The sequence below is a fragment of the Physella acuta genome, unplaced genomic scaffold, assembly GCF_028476545.2.
Source record: "Physella acuta isolate Inbredline_101_S28 unplaced genomic scaffold, ASM2847654v3 ptg002443l, whole genome shotgun sequence".
Classification (NCBI taxonomy): Eukaryota; Metazoa; Mollusca; class Gastropoda; family Physidae; genus Physella; species Physella acuta.
In genome coordinates this window covers 34167-52500 of record NW_026733928.1, presented here as the reverse complement: position 1 = coordinate 52500, position 18334 = coordinate 34167, and the positions used below count along the sequence as shown (strand labels likewise).

At 40.7% G+C, this 18334-nt stretch overlaps 1 protein-coding gene across 1 annotated transcript in view; it reads right to left on the bottom strand.

Annotated features, from left to right (window-relative positions):
- The window catches only part of LOC131933295 (collagen alpha-5(VI) chain-like), a 29488-nt gene that overhangs the window by 4517 nt on the left and 6637 nt on the right, over positions 1-18334 (bottom strand). The window contains exons 7-14 of the mRNA XM_059290073.1: positions 11309-11462; positions 8508-8684; positions 6350-6573; positions 5545-5677; positions 4514-4687; positions 2782-3017; positions 1180-1321; positions 29-211 (exon numbers count right to left, since the gene is read on the bottom strand). Of these exons, the coding sequence (XP_059146056.1) occupies positions 29-211; positions 1180-1321; positions 2782-3017; positions 4514-4687; positions 5545-5677; positions 6350-6573; positions 8508-8684; positions 11309-11462 (1423 nt within the window). The remainder of the gene's footprint in view (positions 1-28; positions 212-1179; positions 1322-2781; positions 3018-4513; positions 4688-5544; positions 5678-6349; positions 6574-8507; positions 8685-11308; positions 11463-18334) is intronic.

Below are 18334 nucleotides of genomic sequence, written 5' to 3'. Positions count from 1 at the left end.
AGGATTCCACCGCTAGTAACGAACTTACCTTCAGCTATAAACTCAATGATAGTAACCTGCGAGCTCCATAACATGTTCACATTTTCCACTACGACAACGTCCTCTTGATCGACGTCCCAATCCTTGATGATTGACGTGTCCCCCTGGTCGCCTATGATCACCACAATCAACGCGTTGCCGATTTCTTTCCAGGTCTTTATTTCGGTTTTAACTGGTGCAAAAAAGTGACACGGATTGTTAGCTGTATAGGTATAGGGCTGGTAAGTAGGTCACCAACCAACTCTACGGCTAAATAAAATGATCACCACAATCAACGCGTTGCATATTTCTTTCCAGATCTTTATTTCGTTTTTAACTGGTGCAAAAAGTGACACGGATTGTTAGCTGTATAGGTATAGGGCTGGTAAGTAGGTCACCAACCAGCTCTACGGCTCAATAAAACCTGCACGAGCCATAGAACTGGTTGGTGACCTACTTACCAGCTCTATAAAGAAGCATGATGCCTATGTACTTTCGCGTTTAGATGAGGTAGGGACGTCGCTTTGTCGGGTGTCACCCGGTGCGTCTTCTTATGGTGTCACCCCCACCCCCACTATTATTTTTCTCTGTATATGTTATCGTTGGTGTCACCCCCGCCCCCCTTAAAAGCTTTAAAGTGTTCACATTTAATACTAATAATGTTTATCTATAGTTGGTTGTTAACACAGAAGAGTGTAGCTTTGCTTTCTCTATAGTTTGCATTTTTTTGTCATGTTGTCATCCCGGTAAAAAGGATATAGTGCTGACCACACTATCCTACCTTAAGCCAGAGCCAGTGAACCCGAAGAACCTTACATTTTTTTTACACTGTATGTCTTGGACTGTAGCTGGATTGCTAACCCGTAAGTCTCGAGTTCGAATCCGGGTTCAAGTCAGTAGACCTTCCCTGAGTCCACCCAACTCTAATGGGTACCTAACTCACGTTAGGGAAAGTAAATACGGCTGGGCATAGTGCTGACCACACTATCTCTTCATAATCCGAGGTCACAGAAACAAGTGAACTCTACTTCACTTGCCCTACAGACCGTCAGGTTTGAAAGAAAACTTTACTTATGTCTTGGACACGAAAAGGGAACCCCCTCCCCTCCCCCCCCACCCACAAATTGAACACAATAAAAATTTTTTTTTTAAATACACCACCTTCTCCCGGGTTTGTCTTTTTCCCGTTTGAGATGTACACTATGACGCAGGATTTTTTGGTGTCGCATTTCCACCCTTTCAGGTTCTGGAAAAACTCTTTTAAAGTCTTCAGCACGACGTACTTAGTTCCTTCGGACAATGTCTGAATATGTTTTGGAATTTAAAAATAAATAATTAGAAATTCATTGTTTTCATTAACCCTTGTCATTACCCTCCTCCTCCTCGATTCTAACGAGCCCTGACCCTAACCCTAACCCTGACCCCAAACTCATAAACCTATAGATAACTCTAACCTAACATCAATCCTAACACAAATTCTAAACCTTTATCTAACTTTAACTCTGACACCAGCCCTACCCTTACCCTTACCTGATAGTGATGATAGTTATGCAAATGATGCTCGTGATGGTAGTGGTGTAAGTGATGATAGTGATGGTAATGATGTGAGTGATGATAGTGATGCTAGTGATGTTAGTGATGGTAGTGATGTTAGTGATGGTAGTGATGTAAGTGACGTTAGTGATGTTAGTGATGGTAGAGATGTTTGTGATGTTAGTAATGGTAGTGATGATAGTGATGATAGTTATGATAGTTATGATAGTTATGCAATTGATTCAAGTGATAATACTGATGGTAGTGATGTTAGTGATAATAGTGATGGTAGTGATGATAGTTATGCAATTGATGCTAGTGATAATATTGATGGTAGTGATGTAAGTGATGATAGTGATGGTAGTGATGGTAGTGATATAAGTGATGATAGTGACGTTAGTGATGTTAGTGATGTTAGTGATGGTAGAGATGTTAGTGATGTTAGTGATGATAGCCATGGTAGTGATGTAAGTGACGTTAGTGATGTTAGTGATGGTAGAGATGTTATTTATATTTGTGAATGTTAGTGATAATAGTGAAGTTAGTATTTGTAATCTTAAGAAGTTAGTGCGGAATCACTACCGATGTGTTTAACAAAAGTGTTATTGATCGTTTAAGGTAGTTACGAGTGAACGAGTGTAATAGGGCTGGTAAATAGGTCACCAACCAGTTCTATGGCTCATGCAGGTTTTATTGAGCCGTAGAACTGGTCGGTGACCTACTTACCAGCCCTATCGACCACTTCCAGTCCCTTAGGCTTAGCTACGGTCTTGTGGGTGGGGGGGGGGGGGGGTAAGTACGGCTTCGTCAGAGCTAGCGCCGAGCGCCACCACACACAGGCGTAGCGACCTTTCCGGTGCCCGGGGACAAACTTTCAATTTGCACCCCCCCCCCCCGCTCAACTTTTGATTGCACACCCCCCTCAAACTTTCAATTTGTTTTTCAAACCCATTTTGGCGCCCCCCCCCCCTAAGGTCGGCGCCCGGGGACATATATCCCGCCACCCCTCTCTACGCCTCGGCCACCACACCACATCTGAACTTTACTCACACATACCCCACCCCCCCATGACGCACACTCATACCGTTTGTAAACCCATTTTGGCGCCCCCCCCCCCTAAGGTCGGCGCCCGGGAACATATATCCCGCCCCCCCCTCTCTACGCCTCTGCCACCACACTACATCTGCGCTTTACTCACACATACCCCCCCCCCATGACGCACACTCATACCGTTTGTAAAGCCACTATGTCCGCCAAGTGCCTGGTGTCGAAGAGCCGCACCTGACCGTTGACGATGAGTACCACGGCAAACCTGACGCCGGCGTAGCCCAGTTTGTGCTTCTTCATGGCGTCGATGATGAACTTGATGATCATCGTGTACTCGTCGTCCCTCTCCTTACCGACGAAGTCGACGATGAAAATCACAATAGGGGGAATCGTGCTGTTGGTGTAGATTGGTGGTGGCTCTGCAAGAGTTGTAAAGAGGCGAAACGATAGTTTGAGTGTCCAGTGACTTTTGTTGTTTACACATATACACGCACGCACACACACACACACACATTTATATATATATATATATATATATATATATATATATATATATATATATATATATATATGTATATATATATATATATATATATATATATATATATATATATATATATATATATATATATATATATATATATACCTGGGATGACGCAGTAATTTAAGAGAACTTCATCAATGCGTTACTAATACTGTATTTTAGACGCGTGACCTTGTTTTCTAAAACTGAGTTAAATCATAGTATTCCTAATTGGCCAATTTTATTTACCCGGGTATATGAAAAAATTAATCATATGTAAAGAGCCAAAGTAGCCTAAAAAGTGTTTTGCAAATAGTCACCGTTTTTCACCAAATTAACGATGTTTAATATAAGGAATTCAGACTGGTCTCTTCTTAAGCCCTTCCGACGTTTTCCCGAAGATAACGCCTATTTTTGTGTGTCCACCGCGAGTTATAATAAGGTTTGTACGTGGGAAAGTTAATTCGATGCATAGGTCATATAAGACGCTGGTCAGTCGAAGTCAGTTTTGACCCCGCCCCCCCCCCCTCCTCTTCGTGGACTTTTTGACCAATCAACATTCGCTCCCATGTTCCATTCTATTGTACTTGTGACCAGTGTTTCTTCCAGACTTTTTTTTTCTCCAGGTGGGGGGGGGGGGGGGCACTTTTCGGGGGAGGGGGGGGACAACATTTTCCGGTGGGGCGGACACTGGTAAAAGTATAATGTTTTATATATAAATTCCATTTCGTTCGGGGTGGGGGGTGGGGGGTAGGGGGGGGGGGGTGCTCCGCCTGGAAGAAACTCTGTATGATACGTATCGGGTTACTAACAAGGATCGGTTTTGTAGATGAAGCTCTGGTCTTTTTAGATTTTAGGATTTGATCTTTGTCAGCGATAGCAGCAAAGTATCTATCACCGTGCCAGGTTATTAAGCCCAATGTACTTGCTATTAAAATAAAGCGGGAGTGATCTCCCCTAAATTTTGTAAAATATATTCCGATAACATAACTAGTATTTCCGGTCACCGGAAAATTGCTAAAAATGTGCCAGTGAACAGAAAATTAGATCTTCTACGTGTATGTAGAATTTCTTCCATCTAACTGAGATTTCGTCAACGATGCTGTAACGGTTCTCAGGTAATCGTGTTCACAGACGCACTCACACACACACACACACTCATACATACACACACACGCGGAGAGACACACAAACACAAGCATACAGACAAGACGGTAAATTTTAAGTTTTTTCCTACTCAGGCAGGTCTAAAACTTCGAGATTTGGAAAAAAAAATCTCGATTTCGAAGTTATTCACGAATGTAATACTTCCTCTATACTCCGTATACGAGAAAGTAAAAAAAAAAACAAAAAAAAAAACAAATATAAAACAAACTGTAACAAATATTTTACCCTCCACTCGTTTTATTTCGGTTCCATGAGTGACGGTCGAGTTAAAGGACTTTATCTCTAAGACGTCATTTGGAGTTTCGACCCATTGGTAGATTTCAGTAGAATCAACTAGCTGCCCCACAACGATTGCTGTGATTATGTTGCCGTTTTTGATAAATTCTTTGATCGCAGTATCTGTTGATAAAGGTAACACTTCTTTGTAAAATTTAATGACCATTTCAGGGGTCGGCGTGGTCGAGTCGGTAAAGCTCATGGTTGCTAAACCGAAAACTCTCGAGTTCGAACCCTCGGGCAGATGAGGCTCGTTATCTGGGGACAGCCACTCTTCTAGGAGAGACAACTCCAAAATCAAACAACTGCTGCCTTGTAGTTTGTTCTTGGTTGGACAAAGGCTATGGAAGCAAATCCAAAAAGAAAAGCAGGCTGAAATCGGAGTCAATGGCCTAATTGGCGCTTAACCAGTTGACACGTTATCCTTAATTGTGATGGAAGCATGGTCGAGTCGGCTAAGCTCATGGTTGATAAATTCGAAAAAAAAAAAAGTCTCGAGTTCAAACCCTCTGGCAGATAAGGCTCGATTCCTCCCAACACTAAAAATTAAGAACGAAGAAGAAGAATGACGATTTCTAAAATTTAACCCAAAATCGTGGCAAACAACGGAGAAGAAGGTAAAACTGCTTTTAGTTGCTAAAAATGGTTTCAAATGAAAGCTAATTTAATGTTTCAAATTCATTTTGAGCTCTACTAGATTATGTACTAAATAAAAAAAAATATTGAACCTGATAAACCATGGAGCAGGTGCCGTAGTTCACCTGTTATTTGACAACGGCATGTGTAGTAAATGTTACGTAGGCATTTTTGTTTATTTGTTAAAACGATGCCTTAGGGGCGGTGCGGTCAAACAGTAGAGCCTTCAACTGCTAACCTGAAAGTCTCGAGTACGGATCCAACGGCTCGAGTAGCTGTCTCACGTTCAAAAGTTGTTATATGAGGCAGAAATAGTTAAACATGGCAACATAAAGTACATTTACCATCGAAATCAGGTGTATTATCTATAATAAATTGCACAATGCATGGCCTTTTCTTAACGCATCCCAATTTCTTTAGTTCCTCGAACATTTGAGATAAGTTATTCGTGTGGCTTGTATGTTTGGAATTTAGCGCCTACAGAATAAATAAATACAATCTTTATGGATACAGAAATGAATTAATAATCAAACAAACAAATAAGCAAACAAACAAGCAAGCGAACAAGCAAAACAAAAAACGAACAAAAATGAGTCATTAAATACAAGATTAAAAAATGGTTCATTTAAAACAATTAAGAAATAGATTTTAAAAAAATCAAATCAAACAAACAAACTAGCAAACAAACAAGCAAGCGAGCAAGTAAACAAAAAACGAACCGAAAATCGGGTCCTTAAATACATGCATAAATAAAATATGATTAATTTGAAAAAAGAATTAATTAATAGACTTAAAAAATTAGTAAATTATATATATATATATATATATATATATATATATATATATATATATATATATATATATATATATATATATATATATATATTAATATATATATATATATATAAATATATATATATATATATATATATATATATATATATATATATATATATATATATATATATATATATATATATATATATATATATATATATATATATATATTTATATATATATATATATTTATATATATATATATAGATATAGATATATGTGTATATTTATGTAAAGGTGTGTATATCTAAGTATTCAGTAAAAAAAGTACACTAAGAATGTACCATGAAACATATAATTTTTAACCCTTACATTTGTGATAGAAACCACGCTTGTAAGTTTCCTGACGTCGAAGAGTTTGGCAATTTTCTTTGTGTAACCTATTATAATGAACTTATTAGATTCCTCTTCTTCCCAGTATTGCTGGATCAAGCTACCAATCACAGAGACTTTCCATTTAAAATCTGTTAGATGCTCTTCTTCCGCGTAGTTAAAGATAATTACAATTGTGTTGATTTCGACCGCAGTTGTTAAACCTGTTGATATATATATATATATATATATATATATATATATATATATATATATATATATATATATATATATATATATATATATATATATATATATCAATGTATGTGTGTGTGTCTGTCTGTGTGTCTGTCTGTGTGTCTTTAATGCATTACCACACCTCTTATCACATCGCCGTGAAACTTTGGTAAGTTGTTGAGAATATTCCTGGGGAGGTTTCTGCGAAAAAAAAATTTCAAATTCGCCGCAGGGGTGGCGCCCCGGTAGGGCGCGATTTGTTTTTCTTTATATACGGTATATAAAAATAAAAGTCTATTTTGATTTCACACTGTTCATCCGATAGCCATGAGACTTTTGGGAGTTCATTATACCACTCTTGGGAAGGGTTCTGTAAAAAAAATCATTTTTAATTTCGCAAGGGCGGCGCCACGGGAGGGTGCGATTTTTCTCTATATACGGTATATTTTTTTTTTTAAAGTCGATTTTGGTGTGACACCGTTATCCGACAGCCATGAGACTTTGAGGGAGTTGATTAGAACTATTCAGGGAAGGGTTCTGTAAAAAAAAAAATCCTTTTTTAATTTCGCAAGGGCGGCGCCACTGGAGGCTGCAAATTTTCTCTATATACGGTTTATAAAAATAAAAATCTATTTCGGTTTCACATCGTTCATCCGTGTATCATGAAACTTTACGGAGATGATGAGATCACTCAATGGTAGGGTTCTGCAAAAAAAATATCTTTTAATATTGCAAGGGCGGCGCCCCCAAGGGGGGGGGGCGATTTTTTTTCTCTATACACTGTATTTAAAAAAATAAAACTCGGATGCGGTTCATCCAAGTGCCATGAAACTTTAGGAAGTAGATGAGAATACTCCCGAGAATATTTCTGCGAAAAAGAAAGTTTTTATGGGCGGTGCCATATAGGGTACAACTTTCGTCAATACACGATTTGGCGCCCAGTGTTTTAAAGCGACTATGTTGGCACTTGGCATCCGTTAATCGAGCGTCCTGCATAGCGAGTAAGGGGTACTACTATATTCAGCGGTAAAACTACAACAGTCTTTTAAAAATAACTTTGTAACGCGAGGAAATCCTGTACAGTTTCGTCACCTTGCCAAAGATGAAAAAATAGCTTTTTGAAAATGAGGAGCCTACTGTAGAGTTTCGTCACTTTGCGAATGATGCAATAAGCATCTACTATTAGACAATCCAGTCGGAAATTGAGATCGAGTATCTAATAATAGACCATTAGTAACGCTAGCATATTGAATCAGTCACAATGATGTTTAAAACATGTCAAATACTTTTTTACGTGTTAAAGAAAAAAAGCCTGTTCATTTGTGGCACTTTAGCGAATGATGAAATGTGCATCATTATTGTCAGGATGCTATTTGGCACGATGGCGCCTGTTAGTTTTAAGGAGCCAGGGGTGGTACGCCGCGCCTATGCGGTAGTGTAATCGGGGGGGGGGGGGGAGGCTTCTGAGAGCGCTCTTCTACGTCTGTGACACATGGGCGGTCACCGAAGTGTGCTCTACCATATCATTTCAGTGAGTGATTAATGTACACTCAAGCTTTTCATGCGGTAGTGTAGGTAAGCCCGTGTCCCGATATTTATGATCCAAGCGCAGGCATTGTTTACATTTAAATAACTCATTTTTAGAAATCAAGGTCATGAGTCTAAGAATATAGGATTGGTTAACGCATGGATGAAACCCTTCTTATATATTTCGTCGGACTTTCTTCTATTCCCGCGGCAACGCGCGGGGACGGGTACGCTAGTATATATATATATATATATATATATATATATATATATATATATATATATATATATATATATATATATATATATATATATATATATATATATATATATATACTTTCTAGGTTTATAGTTCTTTTTGGATGCAAACAATTCAGCAAAAGACGTTACTTACCCCTTAAGACATCGATCACTATATTGATGGTGTGATCTAAAGTATTAAAGCTGAATGTTCTTATAACCTGGTGAGGTTCAGAGATGTGTATAATTTCTTCCTCCGATACTTCGTTGCCAACAGCCAGTGTCAAGACCTTTACCTTCTTTTCTTTCAATTGCTTAACCATCTGCAAGGCTTTGAAGGTAGAATGATAATATATTAGGAATGAGTGTACCATAATATTCGTGTACAATCGTACATTTGAATCCAGCATTAGAAACGGTAGGTATGTGAGACAAAGGCTAAAGAACCTACCCCTCTCCCCCGAATTTACCCCCCCCCCCGGACATTCCCCCCCCCCCGTATTTACCCCCCCCCCCCGAAGCAATAACCCCCTGTCAATTATCCCCCTGTCATTTATCCCTCCACCCCGGGGATATATCCCCCCACCCCCCTTAAGTTAGAATCCTAACTCTAACTAGAATTCTATACTTTAATATAACCTCATTCCTAATCTTAAGAAACATACCAAAACCTTAGCATCAACATCAGCCTAAAACTTAGAACTAAACCAAAACCAACGCTAGACACTACTTTAAGCCTAAACCTAACCCTATACTTAACCTTAACACTAACCCTAACCATAGCCATACCCCTAACCCTAATCTTAAACTTAACCCTAACCCTAACCCTAACCCTAACCCTAACCCTAACCCTAACCCTAACCATAACCCTAACCCTAACCCTAACCCTAACCCTAATCCTAACCCTAACCCTAACCCTAACCCTAACCCTATCCCTAACCCTAACCCTAACCCTAACCCTAACCCTAACCCTAACCTTAACCCTAACCCTAACCCTAACCCTAACCCTAACCCTAATCATAACCCTAGCCCTAACCCTAACCCTAACCCTAACTCTATCCCTTAATCTAGCCATAGCCATAGCCATAATCCTAACCCTAACCCTAGCCCTAAATCTAACCCTTGCCCTAAATCTAGCCCTAACCCTAACTCTAACCCTAACCCTAACCTTAACCTCACCCTGTCGAGGGGGGGGGGGGTAATATCCTACTGGGCGGGGAGGGGGGAATTGACAGGGGGGGGAATACTTCGGGGGTAATGTCGGGGGGGGGGGGATGTCCGGGGGATAATTGACGGGGGGGGGGGGGGGCGGGTAATGCCCTGTTCCCGTGACAAAACCGCTCGTTTAGTTGTTTTCTCGTATACAGTTTTTATCGTTTTACACCTAGGTACTTAATCATATACGGAGTATATGGATTATTATTTTAATCGTGCAAAAATAATAAATGCAGATTTATCGAAATTTCGGGGTTCTATGCGTAATCTAGTCTGAAAAACTGGGATTTGCAACTCTGTCCGTGTGTGTGTGTGTGTGTGTGTGTGTGTATATCTGTGAACATGATAACTTGAGTACCGTTACAGCTAGGTTATATCGAATTTGTAGTTCTTTATCAACTTCAGCGATTTCCCGTAACCGGAAGTGTAACTTGTTCTACTTTGGTTTTTAAAAGCCCATCACTTGAGTACTATTTCAGATAGATAAACGAAATTTTACACATAGGTAACAGATCTAATTCTCTGCCTTCTTTCAAATTTTGAGTAATTTCCATTGACCTGAAGTTGTACTTTACGCTATTTCCGATTGCTTAAAAAAAAAACAAAAAAAAAAAAACAATGCATATAAATTTATAAAGTACTAGTATTCCGCACTATTATATACATATCATTTGACTTTCACTTGGTGCGCAATTCTTTTTTCTAGGAGATTCTATTCTATTTTAAAAAGTTTAAGTAATTAAAACTGGATTCAAAAATCATATCTATACCCCGAGTTTCCATCCCCCATAGTGTTATATAAAAATATTCGAGAACATTTAGGGGAGATCACTCCCGGTTTATTATTTTTTCGATGAAAATATTGAGTCGAAAAGTTCTTAGATTTAACTGCCCAATGAGAGTATGATTTAAACATCTTAAATTCTGTTTGTTTTGAGAAGGTAGGAATACATTACCGTATCTCGTTTACGGAAATCGCTACGAATAAGATCTATTGCTTATACTAGAAATTGTTTTCACCTAACTGAGACATCATACAAGTTATCATTTTCACATACACACACACACACACATGTACACTGACAGACAACAAGAGAGGCTTCGTTTTTGCGGCTTAGGAGGATATTAAACGTTGAACTTTGTCGACGATATCGACATTACGCACATTAAACTACTTTCCGCTGTCCTGTATAGCGTAAAAGACTGTTAGCTTCAAATTAAAATCATTAGGGCTTGTAAGTCTCGGTCTCTCTCACTGAATATTCGAAATCTCGATAGCCAGAGGGTGATATTCATTTTCAAACTAAATTATTTGTTGTGAGTATGATTGGTGATTTAAAAAAAATCATTTTCCAGCTATTTGTTTTTAAGTCTTGCTTCAAGATTTAAAAATACCAAGATTACTAAAAATGCAACAATTATAAGCAATTGAATAATAATAGAATCAAGTAAAAGTATTTATATTGTTACTACGTTTAGGACTAACTTTTTTAATCAATTATAAACTGTACGCTCCTTCAAAAAAAGACAAATCACAATTTTACGTAGACTATATTTTTTTTAAGCTATCATCGCAGTCAATCATTATCGTTGTTAACGATTTCAAAGCAAATTAACTTATTTTTATTTTACCTATTTTATAAATATATTTACATTTGGTTTGAAAAAAAAAAACAACATCCGGCCAATTTGAAAACGAGACGGTGGTGACCTACTTACTAGCCCTATTGAGAAACTTACTTTTAAACTTATCTGTTGAGACCCCATCCGTCACAATGAGGACAACTTTGTCCCTGTCTTCGCCAGACTTTCCGAACATGTCCTTAGTAACGATCACGTCCAAGGCTCGATCGATATATGACTGTGTGAAGCTGACAGTTTTGCTTTCTAGAGCCTTTAAACAGATACAAGAATCAACGACTGAGGTTTGGAAACTTAAAGCATTTTAAATATTATTTAAACAAATACAAATATCATAGGCAGTGTAATTATATATGTAACTAGTGTAGTTACTAGAGACGATAAGAACGCAATACAGTCTGTCAACTAAAGACACGATCAAGGCCAAACTGGGCTGATGCAACTGATACAGGGGGTGTGGACTGATAACGAACACAAAGCCATTGCGTAGCTTTGAGAAGCGATACGACAGAACTGCGTTGTTCATAGTCTGATGCAACGAATGGGAAGTATTACGTATACGTGGGATATAATAGGACGGCACGACGATAAGGCGCAGAACCCAGTTGAAGATTGATATGTGAGGACGTGTTGTGGTTTGTGAGGATAGGAACGATGGACACGTGCATTCTGATATGTGAGGACTAGTGAGGACAGTGGGGGTCAGTTGGTTCATTGTATTCTTGTGGAACATTGATGCATTGTTATGTGGAGCATTTCTATTGATTCATGTAATAAAGAGATCAATGTAAACCTGCACTTCCGAGTATCTGTATTGTGGTCGATGTTGTGTGCTGGTCAAAGATAGCACGAGTAAATACATTCGGTAACATTTGGCACTACAAGTAAATAGACTCGGTAACATTTGGCGTTGTCGATACACTCGGTAACAGTTGACCTTCCTTCAGGTCAGGAACTGAGCGATCCGCAGGTCCGAGTATGATGACGAATCGAACTGCTCGGTAGACAAAGTCTCTGTGCCGGAATAGAAACAATCACCACCCACAGAGACCGGCACGATGGAAACCATGATGGCTCAACTGTTGGCTCACCTGGATAAGGTTGGCCAACGATTGGAGAGGTTAGAAAGCAGGTCAACAGCAGAGAATCAGGGCAAAAACTGGACAAAACATAGACAAGTTAGACAGCCGCGACCTGCCAAGCCATCACTCCAGTGGACAGCTGACGGTAGACCAATCTGCCTGTCCTACTCACAACCCGGACATATGGCAAGGTACTGTCAGGGAAACGGTCGTCCTCTGTAAGGCAGGGTCAGGCTACAGAGGGGCGAGGTTATGGCCCAAGAAACAAAATGATTGGAGTCTGTCCCGAGATGATGATCACGATCGGGGACATCGCGGTCAAGGCAATTGTTGATACAGGCTCCCAGGTGACGACAATTACGGAACAATTTTACACCAAATGGATAAAAGGAAAAGACCATAGTTTAAGGTCTGACACATGCATGCGCCTAACGGCAGCTAATGGATTAACCATTCCATACTGTGGCTATTTTCTGGCAGATGTGGTGGTGGCGGGATACAGGTTGAAGCAGGTTGGGGTGTTCGTTACGAAACACAACCTAGAGACAAATGTGTCAAATATACCTTGCCTGTTGGGCATGAACATCCTTGGCCAGTTGCCAGAATTTCTTACAAATGTTGTCGGATCGCCCACACCAGGTCGGGGATCCAAGTTGGCCAGGTTTGCTAAGACCAGAGGAAGGACATCAATCCCGGCAAACACGGTCAAGGCAATCACACTACAAATTGGTGATAGAAGCGTGAATGGTGATGTGATGATAGAACCATGTGGCGCCGCACTGAGGGCAGGCGTCATGTTACTGCGGACATACACATCAGCGGAAAATGGACTGGTCCTAGGGTTGGTGGCAAATGTATTGGATGAGGAAATTTTTGTACCGCCTAACACTCTGGTAGGAGTACCACAGAACGTCGAGGTAAAAAAGTCGGCACAGTGCATCGAACTGATCAATACCAGCAGTAATGAAGTAACAATTAGGTCGGTCAATGTGACGGCCGAGGTGAAGAAAGAGGATGGCCGAACATATACATTCCCGGAAACTGAGGACCCAAAATTAAATGAATTGCTGAATAAGTACAGGGATATATTTGCCTCGTACGAGGGTGATTTTGGTTACACGGAAGTAATAAAACACCAGATACCCTTACTGCAAGACAAGCCTGTGGCGCAACCTTATCGAAGATTACCACCAAGTCACTACTCTGCGGTGAAAGCACACCTGAACGATCTACTAAAAAGGGAATTATTACAACCAGCACAAGCCCGTATGCAGCACCGATAGTAGTTGTAAAAAAGAAGTCAGGGGTGATAAGACTGTGTTGTGATTACCGTAAATTGAACAGCATCACAAGAAGGGATGCATTCCCCTTGCCTCGTATTGATGAATGTCTTGATGCGTTGGGGGGAGCAAGATTTTTTTCTACCTTAGATTTGGCTAGTGGCTACCACCAAGTGGCCATGCACCCCAACGATCAACATAAGACTGCATTTATTTCTCCACTAGGACTGTACGAGTGGACCCGTATGCCGTTTGGTCTAACTAATGCGCCTGCTACATTCCAGCGAGTAATACAAAGTGCTATGAGTGACTTCCTATTTCAAATAATGTTGGTGTACTTGGATGATATACTAGTTTACTCAAAAACTTGGGAGGACCATCTAGAAAGATTAGAACACGTTTTTCTCCGTCTTAGAGAGATAGGAGTAAAGCTGAACCCAGACAAATGCGGCTTCGGTCTGAAATCGGTACGTTTTTTGAGCTATGTGATTTCGCCTGATGGCATCGCCACTGACCCAGATAAAATTGCAGCTGTTAAAGAATGGAAACAGCCAACAACCACAGTAGAGGTCAGATCATTCTTGGGCTTTGCTTCCTATTATAGAAAATGTGTACCTGGTTTTGCAAAAATTGCCGCACCGTTGCATGACTTGGTAAACAAAATGACACAGAAACACAGTAAGGAGAAAACGAAAGGTAAACCACAACTGATAGGGGAATTATGGACTGAGAAATGCCTGAACTCGTTTAAGCTACTGAAAAATGCTTTGACCGAGGCGCCGATATTAGGATACGCAGACTTTGACAAACCATTTCGGCTAGAAATTGACGCCAGCTCTAAAGGTCTGGGAGCTGTACTATCACAACAACAGGAGCAAGGTTTCAGGGTTATTGCGTATGCCAGTCGGGCTCTGAAAGAATCAGAGAAGAACATGACAAATTACAGCGCCATGAAACTAGAACTTTTGACATTGAAATGGGCTGTGACTGAAAAATTCAGGGACTATCTATTAGGTGCTAAATGTGAGGTATACACTGACAATAACCCCCTGAGTCACCTACAGACAGCAAAGTTGGGATCCATCGAAAAGCGATGGGCAACAGAATTGGCACTCTTTGACCTGGAGATAAAATTTCGCCCGGGGCGGTCCAATGGCAATGCTGACGCTTTATCAAGGAATCCTTACGAGAGACCGGGGGATGAGGAAGAAACGCTGACAGGAATATGTGAGGTCAGAGCGTCAACAGATATCCCTCACGGGGTGCAAGTGATGCAAAACGGGCAGACCGGGGTGGAGCACATATCCACAGAGCCCCGACATATGGACATCAGTGATTTTAACTGCCTTAATCATAAAGAGATAAGAGATGCCCAGAGAACGGATAGTGGGTTACAGCCGCTGTTTAAATACGTCCAGGAACAAAAATTCCCAAGAAGAAGGGAAAGAGAACAGTTTGGTCGGGAAACAAAGAAACTACTGAGTCAGTGGGACCGTCTCAGTATAAAGGATGGTGTTCTCATGCGGAGAATTCATGACCAAATAGACGGGACAATACACCAGGTGGTGGTGCCTGGACAGTTACGAGAAGAAGTGCTAAAGTTGGCACATGACAGGGCGGGACACCAGGGTCAGGACAGGACGCACAAAATATTACGACGGCCGTGCTACTGGCCCAATATGGAGATGGAGGTCAAACGCCATTGTGAGGCTTGTGTGAGGTGTCAGCATGCGAAAAGGCCAGTTGTCAAAATGAGACAGCCATCAGGACACTTATTGGCGACAAAACCCCTAGAGATTGTGGCTATGGACTTTACGTCGTTGGAGCAATCATCGGATGGGACGGAACATGTGTTGGTGATGACTGACGTATTCTTCAAATGGACTGTCGCGGTGCCCACACGAGACCAGACGGCCAAAAACAGTGGCAAAGGTCTTAATAGAACACTGGTTCACCAAATATGGAATACCAATACAATTACACTCTGACCAAGGAAGGGCCTTTGAGTCAGAAGTAATTAACCAACTGTGCAGCCACTACGGGATCAACAAATCTAGAACAACCACATATAATCCTAAAGGAAACGGACAGTGCGAGCGGTTCAACCGCAGCATGCATGATTTGCTGCGTACTCTAGAACCGGAACAGAAAAAACGTTGGCCTGATTTTCTCCCAGAGTTGGTATACCTATACAACTGCACCCCCCATGCCACAACCGGCTTTTCGCCACACATGTTACTGTTCGGACGGGAGGCTCGACTCCCTCTTGACTTGTTCCTAGGAAAAAAGGAAAGCATGACTGGCTCATACACCGCACTGGAATATGTGAATGAACATATGAGACGAATAAGAGAAATGTACAGGGTGGTACAAGGAAGACTAGAACATGAAGCACGGCGAAGAGAACCGCCGGTACAGACAAAAGACCCGCCACTCCAACTAAACGACAAAGTATTACTGCGTAGCCACCCATTAGGCAGAAACAAAATCCACGACCTCTGGGGACAGGAGATATGGCAAGTCGTGGAGATGCCTAAAGTAGCCGGTGGCCCCATTAAAATAAGACCCACCAATCACACCAAACCGGATCGGTGGGCGAATATTACTCAATTAAAGAAATATTGGCATAGTCAAGAAGAGCATTTACACACAAAGAAACCTAAGACAATTAGGGAACCGGAAACTACAACGGAAATTCACATACCCATCCCGGAACCATGTCACCATCAACAGCACAACAGCGATACACAAGTGGAGAATAACTGCAACAATGAGGATCCCGGTCCTCCCAGAAGCAGAGAGACAGTAGAACATCAGATAAGTGGTCCGCGGAGAAGTTTGAGGAACAAAAAGAATACGAAATTTTTCGTCAGCAACCATCAATTCTTTCATGGTCGCGCTGGGATGAGAACAGACTGTTCAAAAGCTAGAAAACTGAACTGGTGAAGACACCAAACGAAAAAAGGCGGGGTGGATGTGAATTCTAGAACTGCTTTGTGTCTGAGGAATATGATGTAGACACATTTGATATGTTGAAATAGGGATAACTGTCTATTTTATACGAATGTGACAACATTGACAGTGAGTGGAACAGTAAATTTTTTTTACGGTGTTGCGTTTGACATTGAAGGAGTGCACCTGCCAAGCGTTGTTTGTGGTTGAAAACACACACAAAAAGGCGGGGGTGGATGTAACTAGTGTAGTTACTAGAGACGATAAGAACGCAATACAGTCTGTCAACTAAAGACACGATCAAGGCCAAACTGGGCTGATGCAACTGATACAGGGGGTGTGGACTGATAACGAACACAAAGCCATTGCGTAGCTTTGAGAAGCGATACGACAGAACTGCGTTGTTCATAGTCTGATGCAACGAATGGGAAGTATTACGTATACGTGGGATATAATAGGACGGCACGACGATAAGGCGCAGAACCCAGTTGAAGATTGATATGTGAGGACGTGTTGTGGTTTGTGAGGATAGGAACGATGGACACGTGCATTCTGATATGTGAGGACTAGTGAGGACAGTGGGGGTCAGTTGGTTCATTGTATTCTTGTGGAACATTGATGCATTGTTATGTGGAGCATTTCTATTGATTCATGTAATAAAGAGATCAATGTAAACCTGCACTTCCGAGTATCTGTATTGTGGTCGATGTTGTGTGCTGGTCAAAGATAGCACGAGTAAATACATTCGGTAACATTTGGCACTACAAGTAAATAGACTCGGTAACATTTGGCGTTGTCGATACACTCGGTAACATTTGGCGTTGTCGATACACTCGGTAACATATATATATATATATATATATATATATATATATATATATATATATATATATGTATATATATATAACTGGCTTTTTTTCGGTGCGCGGACAATTGACCACAGGTGCTTTGACTATAGGGGCTTTGACCATAGGGGCTTTGACCATAGGGGGTTTGATCAAAGCGGGGCTTTGACCATAAGCGGTTTGATCACAGCAGGGCTTTGATTACAGCGGGGCTTTGACCATAGGGGGTTTGATCACAGCGGGGCTTTGACCATAGGGGGTTTCATCCCAGCGGGGCTTTGACCATAGGGTCTTTGATCACAGATGGTTTGTCCACATAGGGTTTTTGATCACAGATGGTTTGTCCACATAGGGTTTTTGATCACAGATGGTTTGTCCAATGCTTGCGTTTGATAACTGCTGGCATGTTGTTTTTTTTAAAATTCTAAATAGATGCTATGTATTTTAAGTACATCTACATTATTTATTTGTAAACTTGGTCAAGGCACCTAGGACCTTTTTTCGTTTTTCTTACGTTTTAAATAGACCAAAAGAGCAATATAGTATCTATGATACATATCTCTCTTACATTTTTATTATCTTATAGCTAATGGATTTAATTTTTATCTTAATATATATTTAAAATCAAAGTGAGTGGGTTTGTTTGTTCGTCTTTTATGCATTACTTCACCTTTGATCCGATCGCCATGAAACTTTGGCAAGTTGTTGAGAATACGCCTAAGCGCCCCGGCGATTGCGTGACCCGAAGCGCCCCAAGCTCCCATGTGAACACTATGGCACCTGCGTTCGTTTTTAAAAAGGCTATACACTAAAGACACGATGGACAACAATAATCATTGACTATATTGAATCAGGCACTTTCTCCGGCGCTCCGACAGGTGTGATTAGGCGCCACGGGCTCTCTTATGAGCACTATGGCGCTTACGTACATTTAAAGAGTGCGATAGTCTAGAGATACAATGAGTT